General features: G+C 63.1%; 1 protein-coding gene across 1 annotated transcript in view; it reads left to right on the top strand.

Moving 5' to 3' along the window:
* Positions 1-11,822, top strand: part of NPR1 (natriuretic peptide receptor 1) — a gene marked incomplete at its 3' end in the record, with an annotated part of 47,917 nt that extends 36,095 nt beyond the window's left edge. Inside the window, exons 7-19 of the mRNA XM_014961411.1 lie at positions 2,277-2,361; positions 2,476-2,596; positions 2,678-2,752; positions 3,045-3,122; positions 3,238-3,342; positions 5,010-5,081; positions 5,168-5,327; positions 5,410-5,565; positions 6,298-6,466; positions 6,551-6,697; positions 7,431-7,623; positions 7,772-7,946; positions 11,724-11,822. Coding sequence (XP_014816897.1) covers positions 2,277-2,361; positions 2,476-2,596; positions 2,678-2,752; positions 3,045-3,122; positions 3,238-3,342; positions 5,010-5,081; positions 5,168-5,327; positions 5,410-5,565; positions 6,298-6,466; positions 6,551-6,697; positions 7,431-7,623; positions 7,772-7,946; positions 11,724-11,822 — 1,635 coding nt within the window. The remainder of the gene's footprint in view (positions 1-2,276; positions 2,362-2,475; positions 2,597-2,677; positions 2,753-3,044; positions 3,123-3,237; positions 3,343-5,009; positions 5,082-5,167; positions 5,328-5,409; positions 5,566-6,297; positions 6,467-6,550; positions 6,698-7,430; positions 7,624-7,771; positions 7,947-11,723) is intronic.
* Positions 11,823-12,234: the final 412 nt, after the last annotated feature.

Here is a 12,234-nt window from a genome sequence, read left to right as displayed (position 1 = left end):
CGGGTCCCGGCGCTGCCGGGGCAGAACCTGCTCGTGGGAGGGCAGAAGGGCAGGTGGGGACCCCCGGCCCCCCAGGACTGGGCAGGGTCCCCGTCCCCGTCCCCGCTGCCAGCGCTGTCCCCGTCCCAGGCCGTCACCATCATCACCTACAAGGAGCCCGAAAACCCCGAGTACCGGCCCTTCCTGGCGCGGCTGAAGGAGGAGGCGCTGACCCACTTCAACTTCTCCATGAAGGACGGCTTGGTGGGACACGGGATGGAGTTGGAGCTACTGGGAGACATGGGATGGAGCTGGGGACAAGGGAACATGGAATGGAGATGGAGATGGAGCTGCTGGGGACATGAGATGGAGTTGGGGACAAGGGGACATGGGATGGAGCTGGATCTACTGGGGGACATGGGATGGAGCTGGGGACAAAGGGAGAAGAAGACATGGCATGGAGCTGGGGACAAGGGGACATGGAATGGAGATGGAGCTGCTGGGGACATGAGATGGAGCCGGGGACATGGGGTGGAGCTGGAGCTACTGGGGGACATGGGATGGAGCTGGGGACAAGGGGACATGGGGTGGAGCTGGGGACAAAGGGAGAAGGAGGCACGGGATGGAGCTGGAGATGGGGATATGGGATGGAGCTGGAGCTACTGGGGGACATGGGATGGAGCTGAGGATGAGGGGACATGGAATGGAGATGGAAAAGGAGCTGCTGGGAAAATGAGATGGAGCTGGGGACAAGGGGACATGGGATGGAGCTGGAGACGGGGACATGGGGTGGAGCTGGAGCTACTGGGGGACGTGGGATGGAGCTGAGGACAAGGGGACATGGAATGGAGATGGAGATGGAGATTCTGGGGACATGAGATGGAGCCGGGGACAAGGAATATGGGATGGAGCTGGGGACAAAGAGAGAAGGAGACATGGGATGGAGATGGAGATGGGGATATGGGGTGGAGCTGGAGCTACTGGGAGACATGGAGTGGAGCTGGGGACAAGGGGACACGGAATGGAGCTGGGGACGGGGATATGGGGTGGAGCTGGAGCTACTGGGGGACATGGAGTGGAGCTGGGGACAAGGGGACATGGAATGGAGCTGGAGCTACTGGGGGACATGGGATGGAGCTGGAGCTGCTGGGGACGTGGGGATGGAGCTGGGGACAAAGGGAGAAGGAGACATGGGATGGAGCTGGGGACAAGGGTGAGGAGATGGAGTTGGAGATGGGGCTGGTGGGGCACATGGGATGGAGCTGGAGCTGCTGGGGCCATGAGATGGAGCTGGGGACAAGGGACAGGAGATGGAGTTGGAACTACTGGGGCACATGGGGTGGATCTGGAGACAAGGGGACGTGGGATGGAGCTGGGGACAAGGGATGGAGCTGGGGACAAGGGATGGAGCTGAGGCTGCTGGGGACGAGGAGCTGTGGGATGACCCGGGGCTGCTGGGGATGTGGTGACAGTCACCCCTGGCTGTCCCCAAGCCGTCTCCGGGGATGGAGCTGGGGACAAGGGATGGAGCTGAGGCTGCTGGGGACGAGGAGCTGTGGGATGACCCGGGGCTGCTGGGGATGTGGTGACAGTCACCCCTGGCTGTCCCCAAGCCGTCTCCGTGTCCCCCAGATGAACTTCATCGCGGCCGCCTTCCACGACGGGGTCCTGCTCTACGCCCAGGCCCTCAATGAGACGCTGGAGCGCGGTGGCTCCGTCACCAACGCCTCCGCCGTCACCCGCCAGATGTGGAACCGCACCTTCTACGGTGAGCACCATCCCCATCCCACCAGGGACCCACCAGCCCCCCCTCCCAGGGTGATCATTTTGGGATCAGGACCTCCCCACCCAGGAGGTGTCCACCTCACCCCACCCCACCCCACCCTCACTCGCTGTCCTCAGGTGTCACCGGCTTCCTGAAGATCGATGAGAACGGGGACCGGGAGAGCGACTACTCCCTGTGGGACATGGACCCGGCGTTGGGGGACTTCCAGGTGAGCCCCAGCGCGGGGGCAGCCGGTCCCGTGGGGCGGCCGGGGGCCTCCTCCCACCCATTTCTTGCCCCCCCCACCCCAAGATCGTGGCCAACTACAACGGCACCACCAAGAAGATCCAGATGGTGCCGGGACGCGAGATCCACTGGCCGGGGAACGTGGTCCCCTCTGATGTCCCACCTTGTGGCTTCGATAACAGCGACCCTCTGTGCCGCAAAGGTGAGTGGTGTCCACGGGGGGGGACACACACACAACATGGAGACCCCCCCACCAACCCCTCATCGCCTTCCTCTTGCTGTGCAGCCAACCTGTCCACCCTGGAGGTCCTGTCCCTCGTGGTCAGCCTGATCCTCCTGGCCATCACCATCACCTCCTTCTTCATCTACAGGTAGGGTGATGGGTTGGGGAGGGTCACCCAACCTACCGATGTCCCCAGAGGTGGTGGGGCCGGTGGGGTGGGGGGACACACATGGAGAGGTCCCACCCTGCCCTCCTGGTGCAGGAAGCTACAGCTGGAGAAGGAGCTGGCGGCCGAGTTGTGGCGCATCCGTTGGGAGGACGTGCAGATGAGCAGCTTGGAGAAACATCTCCGGAGTGCCGGCAGCAAGCTCACCCTCTCCCTGGTGAGCACCCCCATCCCGTCCCCAACCCTGCCCCGGGGACAGGGGACAGGGACCGGGCTCACCCCACATCCCTTCCTGCAGAGGGGCTCCAACTACGGCTCGTTGATGACCACGGAGGGGCAGTTCCAGGTCTACGCCAAGACGGCGTATTACAAGGTATGGGAGCAGAGATGGGAACCCACCACCCCACTGAGAACCCACCATCCCACCAGGCACCCATTACCCCCACTGGGAACCCACCATCCCACCGGGAACCCACCACTCCCCGAGGAACCCACCATCCCACCAGGCACCCACCACCTCACCGGAAACCCACCATCCCCCTGAGAACCCACCACCCCACCGGGAACCCACCATCCCACCAGGCACCCACCACCTCACCGGGAACCCACCACCCCCCTGAGAACCCACCACCCCACCAGGAACCCACCACCCCGTGTCTCCCCAGGGCAACCTTGTGGCCGTGAAGCACCTCAACCGCAAGCGCATCGAACTGACGCGCAAGGTCTTGTTCGAGCTGAAGCACGTAGGTGGACCCCTCCTCGGCGCCACGCAGTAGGATGGGGGTGCTCAGCCCAGCATCCCTCTGGGTGGGGTGGGAGGTGGGGGTGAGCCTGGTCCCACACCCTGCTCCACCGTAGATGCGGGATGTCCAGAACGAGCATCTGACCCGCTTCATTGGTGCCTGCACCGACCCCCCAAACATCTGCATCTTGACTGAGTATTGCCCGCGTGGGAGCCTCCAGGTACCGGTGGGGTCCCTGCTCCCCGTCACCCATCGTCAGGGTTCCATGGTGCCCATCACCCATCATTGGGTCTCCACAGTGCCCATCACCCATCATCAGGGCTCCATGGTGCCTGTCACCCAATGCCAGGGCTCCATGGTGCCCATGATCACCGACCCCCCAAACATCTGCATCTTGACTGAGTATTGCCCGCGTGGGAGCCTCCAGGTACCGGTGGGGTCCCTGCTCCCCGTCACCCATCGTCAGGGTTCCATGGTGCCCATCACCCATCATTGGGTCTCCACAGTGCCCATCACCCATCATCAGGGCTCCATGGTGCCTGTCACCCAATGCCAGGGCTCCATGGTGCCCATGATCCAGCGTTGGGTCTACCCAATGCCATCACCCATTGTCGGAGCTCCATGGTGCCTATCACCCAACGTTGGGTCTACACAGTGCCCATCACCCATCATTGGGTCTCCACAGTGCCCATCACCCATCGTCAGGGCTCCACGGTGCCCGTCACCCAATGTCAGGGCTCCATGGTGCCCATGATCCAGCGCTGGGTCTACCCAATGCCATCACCCATTGTGGGAGCTCCATGGTGCCCATCACCCAACGTTGGGTCTACACAGCGCCCATCACCCATCATTGGGTCTCCACAGTGCCCATCACCCATCGTCAGGGCTCCACGGTGCCCGTCACCCAATGTCAGGGCTCCATGGTGCCCATGATCCAGCGCTGGGTCTACCCAATGCCATCACCCATTGTGGGAGCTCCATGGTGCCCATCACCCAACGTTGGGTCTACACAGCGCCCATCACCCATCATTGGGTCTCCACAGTGCCCATCACCCATCGTCAGGGCTCCATGGTGCCCATGACCCAGCGTTGGGTCTACCCAATGCCATCCCCCATTGTGGGAGCTCCATGGTGCCCATCACCCAACGTTGGGTCTACACAGTGCCCATCACCCATCGTCAGGGCTCCATGGTGCCCATGACCCAGCGTTGGGTCTACCCAATGCCATCACCCATTGTGGGAGCTCCATGGTGCCCATCACCCAATGTTGGGTCTACACAGCGCCCATCACCCATCATTGGGTCTCCACAGTGCCCATCACCCATCGTCAGGGCTCCACGGTGCCCATCACCCAATGGCAGGGCTCCATGGTGCCCATGACCCAGCGTTGGGTCTACCCAATGCCATCACCCATTGTCGGAGCTCCATGGTGCCCATCACCCAATGTTGGGTCTACCCAATGCCATCACCCATTGTCGGAGCTCCATGGTGCCCATCACCCAACGTTGGGTCTACACAGCACCCATCACCCATCATTGGGTCCCCACAGTGCCCATCACCCATCATCAGGGCTCCACGGTGCCTGTCACCCAATGTCAGGGCTCCATGGTGCCCATGACCCAGCGTTGGGTCTACCCAATGCCATCACCCATTGTCGGAGCTCCATGGTGCCCATCACCCAACGTTGGGTCTACACAGCACCCATCACCCATCATTGGGTCCCCACAGTGCCCATCACCCATCATCAGGGCTCCATGGTGCCCATCACCCAGCCTCAGGGCTGCCCAGGGTGGGAGGGAGCCAACCATAGTGGGCAGATGGATGTTGTCTCCCCATCCCAACACCATCCATGGTGAAGGAACACCAATGTGACCCTCATGTCCCCAGGACATCTTGGAGAACGAGAGCATCACGCTGGATTGGATGTTCCGCTATTCCCTCACCCATGACATCGTCAAGGTAACGGGTCGGTTTCCACCTGGCATCCAGTTCCTGGGGGGGTCTCCCCCTTCCCATGGAGGGGGGTGACACCCAGGTCCTCTCAGGGGATGCAGTTCCTGCACAACGGGGTGATCGTCTCCCACGGGAACCTCAAGTCCTCCAACTGCGTGGTGGACAGTCGCTTCGTCCTGAAGATCACCGACTACGGGCTGGAGAGCTTCCGCGTGGCCCCCGACGGCGAGGACTCCCACGCGCTCTTCGCCAGTGAGCCCCCCTCCCCGTCCTCATCCTCCCCCCAGTGCCTGGGGTCCCTGCCCGACCTGAACCCCCTTCTCTGGTGCCACAGAGAAGCTGTGGACGGCACCCGAGCTGCTGCGGATGGAGTCCCCACCGGCCCGTGGCACCCAGAAGGGTGACGTCTACAGCTTCGGCATCATCCTGCAAGAGATCGCCCTGCGCAACGGTGTCTTCTACGTGGAGGGGATGGACCTGAGCCCCAAAGGTGAGCAGGAGGGCTGGGGTGATGGGGTCCAGGGACCTGTTGATGGTTGGTTGGGCCAAAAGGTGAGCAGGAGGGCTGGGGTGATGGGGTTCCAGGGGCCTGTTGATGCGTGGTTGGGCCAACTGATGGGTGCTGTGACCTGCTGAGCCTCGCTGATGGGTTTTTGGACCAGCTGATGGGTTGTTGGACTTGCTGATGGGTACTTGGACCTGCTGTGATGGGTGCTTAGGCCAGCTGATGGGGTTTTGGACCTGCTATGTTGGGTTCTTGGATGTGCTGATGGGTTCTTGGACCTGTTGATGGGTGCTGTGACCTGCTGTGATGGGTGCTTAGCCTTGTTGATGGTTTTTTGGACCGGCTCTGATGCATTCTTGGATGTGCTGACGGGTTTTTGGACCAGCTGATGGGTTGTTGGACTTGCTGATGGGTACTTGGACCTGCTGTGATGGGTGCTTAGGCCAGCTGATGGGGTTTTGGACCTGCTATGTTGGGTTCTTGGATGTGCTGATGGGTTCTTGGACCAGCTGATGGGTTGCTGGCCTTGCTGATGGGTGCTGTGACCTGCTGTGATGTGTGCTTAGCCCCGCTGATGGGTTGTTGGACCTGCTGTGACAGGTTCTTGGACCAGCTGATGGGTGGTTGGCCTTGCTGATGGGTTGTTGGCCTCGCTGATGGGTGCTTGGGACTGCTGATGAGTGGTTGGACCTGCTGATGGGTTCTTGGGCCCCACAGAGATCATTGAGCGGGTGAAGAGCGGGGAGCGCCCCAGTTTCCGCCCCTCGGCCAATGTGGGGTGCCACATGGAGGAGCTGGGCCAGCTGATGCAGCACTGCTGGGCCGAGGACGTCCTGGAGCGCCCCGACTTCAACCAGATCAAGGTCCAGCTCCGCAAGTTCAACAGGTACCTCCACCTCCCACAGCCCCATGGATGATGGGTGACCCCGAAAAGGTGTCCCCCAGGTGGGTGCTCACCCTCTGCCCACAGGGAGAGCAGCAGCAACATCTTGGACAACCTGCTGTCCCGCATGGAGCAATACGCCAACAACCTGGAGGAGCTGGTGGAGGAGCGGACCCAAGCCTACCTGGAGGAGAAGCGCAAGGCTGAGGCTCTGCTCTACCAGATCCTGCCCCAGTGAGCACTGGAGGGGGGTCCCAGCCCTCTGTGTACCCCCTCACTGCTGGGCACCCCACTGGTATCCCCTGCCTGCCCCACGATGGGGTCACCCATGGATGCCCTGTATGGCTGGAGGCACTTGGTGGGGCTGGGGACCACAAGGACCCCCACATGGCCTGGGGTTGGGGGTGCTTGGAAGGGCTGGGGACCCCATGGGGACATCAAGGACCCCCACATGGCTTGGGGTTGGAGCTGTTTGGAGGGGTTGGGGACTCCACAGGGACCCCAAGGACCCCCATGTTGCTTGGGAATGGGGGTGCTTGGAGGAACTGGGGACCCCAAAGACCCTCACATGGCTTGGGAACGGGGGTGCTTGGAGGAACTGGGGACACCCCCCTCAGACCACTCCATGCCTCAGGGTGCCTGAAGGGGCCAGGGACCCCAAGGACACCCCGACGTGGTTCAGGACTGGGGATGCTTGGAGGGTTAGAGACCCCAAGGACCCCCTGCCATGGTTCTTTGGGGCTTGGGGTACCTAAAGGGGTTGGAGATGACCCCGGACCCCCAGTCCTGGGGTGGGGGTCCTCAGAGGAACCATGGACAACGCTGCCCCCCCAGCAGGGCTCTGGGCTGGGGGTTCTCAGAGGGCTGGAGGCCCTCAGAGGGCTGGAGGCCCCCAAGGACCTCCTGGCATTGATGGAGGCTGGAGATACCATGACCCTGGGCACCCATTCCTCCCCCCCCTCCCCAGCTCGGTGGCGGAGCAGCTGAAGCGGGGGGAGACGGTGCAGGCGGAGGCCTTCGACAGCGTCACCATCTACTTCAGCGACATCGTGGGCTTCACGGCGCTGTCGGCCGAGAGCACCCCCATGCAGGTGGTGACGCTCCTCAACGACCTCTACACCTGCTTCGACGCCATCATCGACAACTTCGACGTCTACAAGGTGAGGAACAAACACACGCTTGAAGAGGCCTGAAGGTTCTGGCCAAGGTGGACACCCCGGCGCCGGGCGTCCCACCTGTGGTGGGTCCCTGGTGGGGTGTGTGTCCCCCCCCCACACAAAAACCCCTTCTTTGGTGTCCCCTGGGCAGGTGGAGACCATCGGGGATGCCTACATGGTGGTGTCGGGGCTGCCGGTGCGCAACGGCAAGCTGCACGCCCGCGAGGTGGCCCGCATGGCCCTGGCCCTGCTGGACGCCGTCCGCTCCTTCCGCATCCGCCACCGGCCCCAGCAGCAGCTCAAGCTGCGCATCGGCATCCACACGGGTCAGCGGGGACGGGGACGGGGACAGGGACGGGGACAGGGATGCGGACAGGGAGGGGACAGGGCATCCACACGGGTCAGCGGGGATGGGGATGGGGATGGGGACAGGGACAGGGCATCCACACAGGTCAGCCGGGATGGGGATGGGGACAGGGATGGGGACAGGGATGGGGACAGGATGTCCACATGGGTCAGCGAGGATGGGGACGGGGATGGGGACAGGATGTCCACACAGGTCAGCAGGGACGGGGACAGGGATGGGGACAGGGACAGGACATCCACATGGGTCAGCGGGGCTACTCTGGGTGTCACCATGGGGAGGACATGGGTGTCTCCATCTACTCTGGATGTCACCATGGGGAGGACATGGGTGTCTTCATCCACCCCGTGTCTCGCCATGGGGATGGCATGGGTGTCCCCATCTACCCTTGGTGTCACTGTGGGGAGGATGGCACGGGTCTCCCCAACCACCCCAGGTGTCACCATGGCCAGGGCATAGATGTCCCCAGCCACCCCAGGTGTTGCCGTGGGCAGGACACGGGTGTCCCCAGCTACCCCACTGTTGCTGTGGGCAAAGTGCAGGTGTCCCCAGGCACCTCGGGTGTTGCTGTGAGCAGGACACAGGTGTCTCCATCTACCCTGGGTGACACTATGGACAGAAAATGGGTGTCCCTAAGCACCCCAGGAGTCATCATGGGCAGTACATGGGTGTCCCCTTCCACCCCAGGCTGTCACCACGGGGCACAACATGGGTATCCCTCTCATCACCATCAGTCAGGGCACGGCTGTCCCGCTGGGTTCCTGGGCTGTCAGAATGGGGCAGGGCACGCGCATCCCCCCGGGTCCCCAGGCTGTCCCCTCGCCCACCCCTGTGTCCCAGTGGGGCAGATGGCATCCCCGGACTAAGGACACAGCTCATCCCCAGGCTTGGGCAGAGCCAGGGGCACAAGACAATGGGGCAGAGCACGGGTCAGCGGGGACGGGGACGGGGACGGGGACGGGGATGGGGACAGGGATGGGGACAGGGATGGGGACAGGATGTCCACATGGGTCAGCGAGGATGGGGACGGGGATGGGGACAGGATGTCCACACAGGTCAGCAGGGACGGGGACAGGGATGGGGACAGGGACAGGACATCCACATGGGTCAGCGGGGACAGGGACGGGGACAGGGACAGGGATGGGGACAGGGATGGGGACAGGGACAGGGATGGGGATCGGGACGTGGATGGGGACAGAGATGGGAACAGGATGTCCACACAGGTCAGTGGGGACGGGGATGGGGACAGGGACAGGGAGGGGACAGGGCATCCACACGGGTCAGCGGGGACGGGGACGGGGACAGGGACAGGGATGGGGATGGGGACAGGACATCCACAGGGGTCAGCAGGGACAGGGATGGGGACAGGGATGGGGACAGGACGTCCACATGGGTTAGCGAGGATGGGGACGGGGATGGGGACAGGACATCCACACGGGTCAGCAGGGACAGGGATAGGAACATGGCATCCACATGGATCAGCAGGGATGGGGACAGGACGTCCACATGGGTTAGCGAGGATGGGGACGGGGATGGGGACAGGACATCCACACGGGTCAGCAGGGACAGGGATAGGAACATGGCATCCACATGGATCAGCAGGGATGGGGACAGGACGTCCACATGGGTTAGCGAGGATGGGGACGGGGATGGGGACAGGACATCCACACGGGTCAGCAGGGACAGGGATAGGAACATGGCATCCACATGGATCAGCAGGGATGGGGACAGGACGTCCACATGGGTTAGCGAGGATGGGGACGGGGATGGGGACAGGACATCCACACGGGTCAGCAGGGACAGGGATAGGAACATGGCATCCACATGGATCAGCAGGGATGGGGACAGGACGTCCACATGGGTTAGCGAGGATGGGGACGGGGATGGGGACAGGACATCCACACGGGTCAGCAGGGACAGGGATAGGAACATGGCATCCACATGGATCAGCAGGGATGGGGACAGGACGTCCACATGGGTTAGCGAGGATGGGGACGGGGATGGGGACAGGACATCCACACGGGTCAGCAGGGACAGGGATAGGAACATGGCATCCACATGGATCAGCAGGGATGGGGACAGGACGTCCACATGGGTTAGCGAGGATGGGGACGGGGATGGGGACAGGACATCCACACGGGTCAGCAGGGACAGGGATAGGAACATGGCATCCACATGGATCAGCAGGGATGGGGACAGGACGTCCACATGGGTTAGCGAGGATGGGGACGGGGATGGGGACAGGACATCCACACGGGTCAGCAGGGACAGGGATAGGAACATGGCATCCACATGGATCAGCAGGGATGGGGACAGGACGTCCACATGGGTTAGCGAGGATGGGGACGGGGATGGGGACAGGACATCCACACGGGTCAGCAGGGACAGGGATAGGAACATGGCATCCACATGGATCAGCAGGGATGGGGACAGGACGTCCACATGGGTTAGCGAGGATGGGGACGGGGATGGGGACAGGACATCCACACGGGTCAGCAGGGACAGGGATAGGAACATGGCATCCACATGGATCAGCAGGGATGGGGACAGGACGTCCACATGGGTTAGCGAGGATGGGGACGGGGATGGGGACAGGACATCCACACGGGTCAGCAGGGACAGGGATAGGAACATGGCATCCACATGGATCAGCAGGGATGGGGACAGGACGTCCACATGGGTTAGCGAGGATGGGGACGGGGATGGGGACAGGACATCCACAGGGGTCAGCAGGGACAGGGATGGGGACAGGGCACCCCACGGGTCAGCGAGGATGGGGACAGGGATGGGGACGGGGATGGGGACAGGACATCCACACGAGACAGTGGGGACAGGGATGGGGACAGGGACGGGGATGGGGACAGGGCATCCACACGGGTCAGCGGGGATGGGGACGGGGACAGGGATGGGGACAGGGACGGGGATGGGGACAGGGCATCCACACGGGTCAGCGGGGATGGGGACGGGGACAGGGATGGGGACAGGGACGGGGATGGGGACAGGGCATCCACACGGGTCAGCGGGGATGGGGACGGGGACAGGGATGGGGACAGGGACAGGGATGGGGATGGGGACGGGGATGGAGCATCCACATGGATCAGCAGGGATGGGGACAGGACGTCCACACGGGTCAGTGCTGATGGGACTGGTCACCCCTGGGTGCTGTCAGGGCTATCACCCATGGAAGATAATGGGACTGGTCACCCCTCATGGATCAGCAGGGACAGGGACGGGGACAGGGATGGGGACAGGACGTCCACACAGGTCAGCAGGGATGGGGACGGGGACAGGGATGGGGATGGGGACAGGGACAGGGCATCCACATGGATCAGGGGGGATGGGGACAGGGATGGGGACAGGACGTCCACACGGGTCAGTGGGGACGGGGACAGGGATGGGGACAGGACGTCCACACGGGTCAGTGGGGACGGGGACAGGGATGGGGACAGGACGTCCACACGGGTCAGTGGGGACGGGGACAGGGATGGGGACAGGACGTCCACACGGGTCAGTGGGGACGGGGACAGGGATGGGGACAGGGATGGGGACAGGGCACCCCAGGGGTCAGCAGGGATGGGGACGTGGCACCTGGTACCCACATGGATTGGCAAGGATGGGGATGGGGACAGGGCACCCCGTGGGTCAGTGGGGCCACCAGGGGTGTGGGGCCGCAGCGAGGGGAACTGGGTTGGGACTGGGGACTGCTGGGAGCAGGGGGGTCACTGGGTGTCCCCCCCAGGACCCGTCTGCGCCGGTGTCGTGGGTCTCAAGATGCCCCGGTACTGCCTCTTCGGGGACACGGTGAACACGGCCTCGCGCATGGAGTCCAACGGGGAAGGTGAGGGGCCGGGCACCCATGGGTGCTGTCGGGGGTTGCTGGTCACCCGTGGGTGCTGTCGGGGCTGTCACCCATGGGAGGTGTCAGGACCCATGGGTGCTGATGGGACTGGTCACCCATGGAAGATAACAGGACTGGTCACCCATGGGTGCTGTTGGGACTGGTCACACATGGGAACTGATGGGACTGGTCACCCCTGGGTGCTGATGGGACTGTCACCCATGGGTGCTGTTGGGACTGGTCACTCATGGGTGCTGGTTGGACTGGTCACCTATGGAAGCTAATAGGACTGGTCGCCCATGGGTGCTGTCGGGACTGGTCACCCATGGGAGGTGTCAGGACCCATGGGTGCTGGTGGGACTGGTCACCCATGGAAGATAACGAGACTGGTCACCCATGGGTGCTGTCGGGA

This window comes from Calidris pugnax, unplaced genomic scaffold, assembly GCF_001431845.1.
Source record: "Calidris pugnax isolate Ruff unplaced genomic scaffold, ASM143184v1 scaffold516, whole genome shotgun sequence".
Classification (NCBI taxonomy): Eukaryota; Metazoa; Chordata; class Aves; order Charadriiformes; family Scolopacidae; genus Calidris; species Calidris pugnax.
This window is presented reverse-complemented; position numbering and strand designations above follow the sequence as displayed.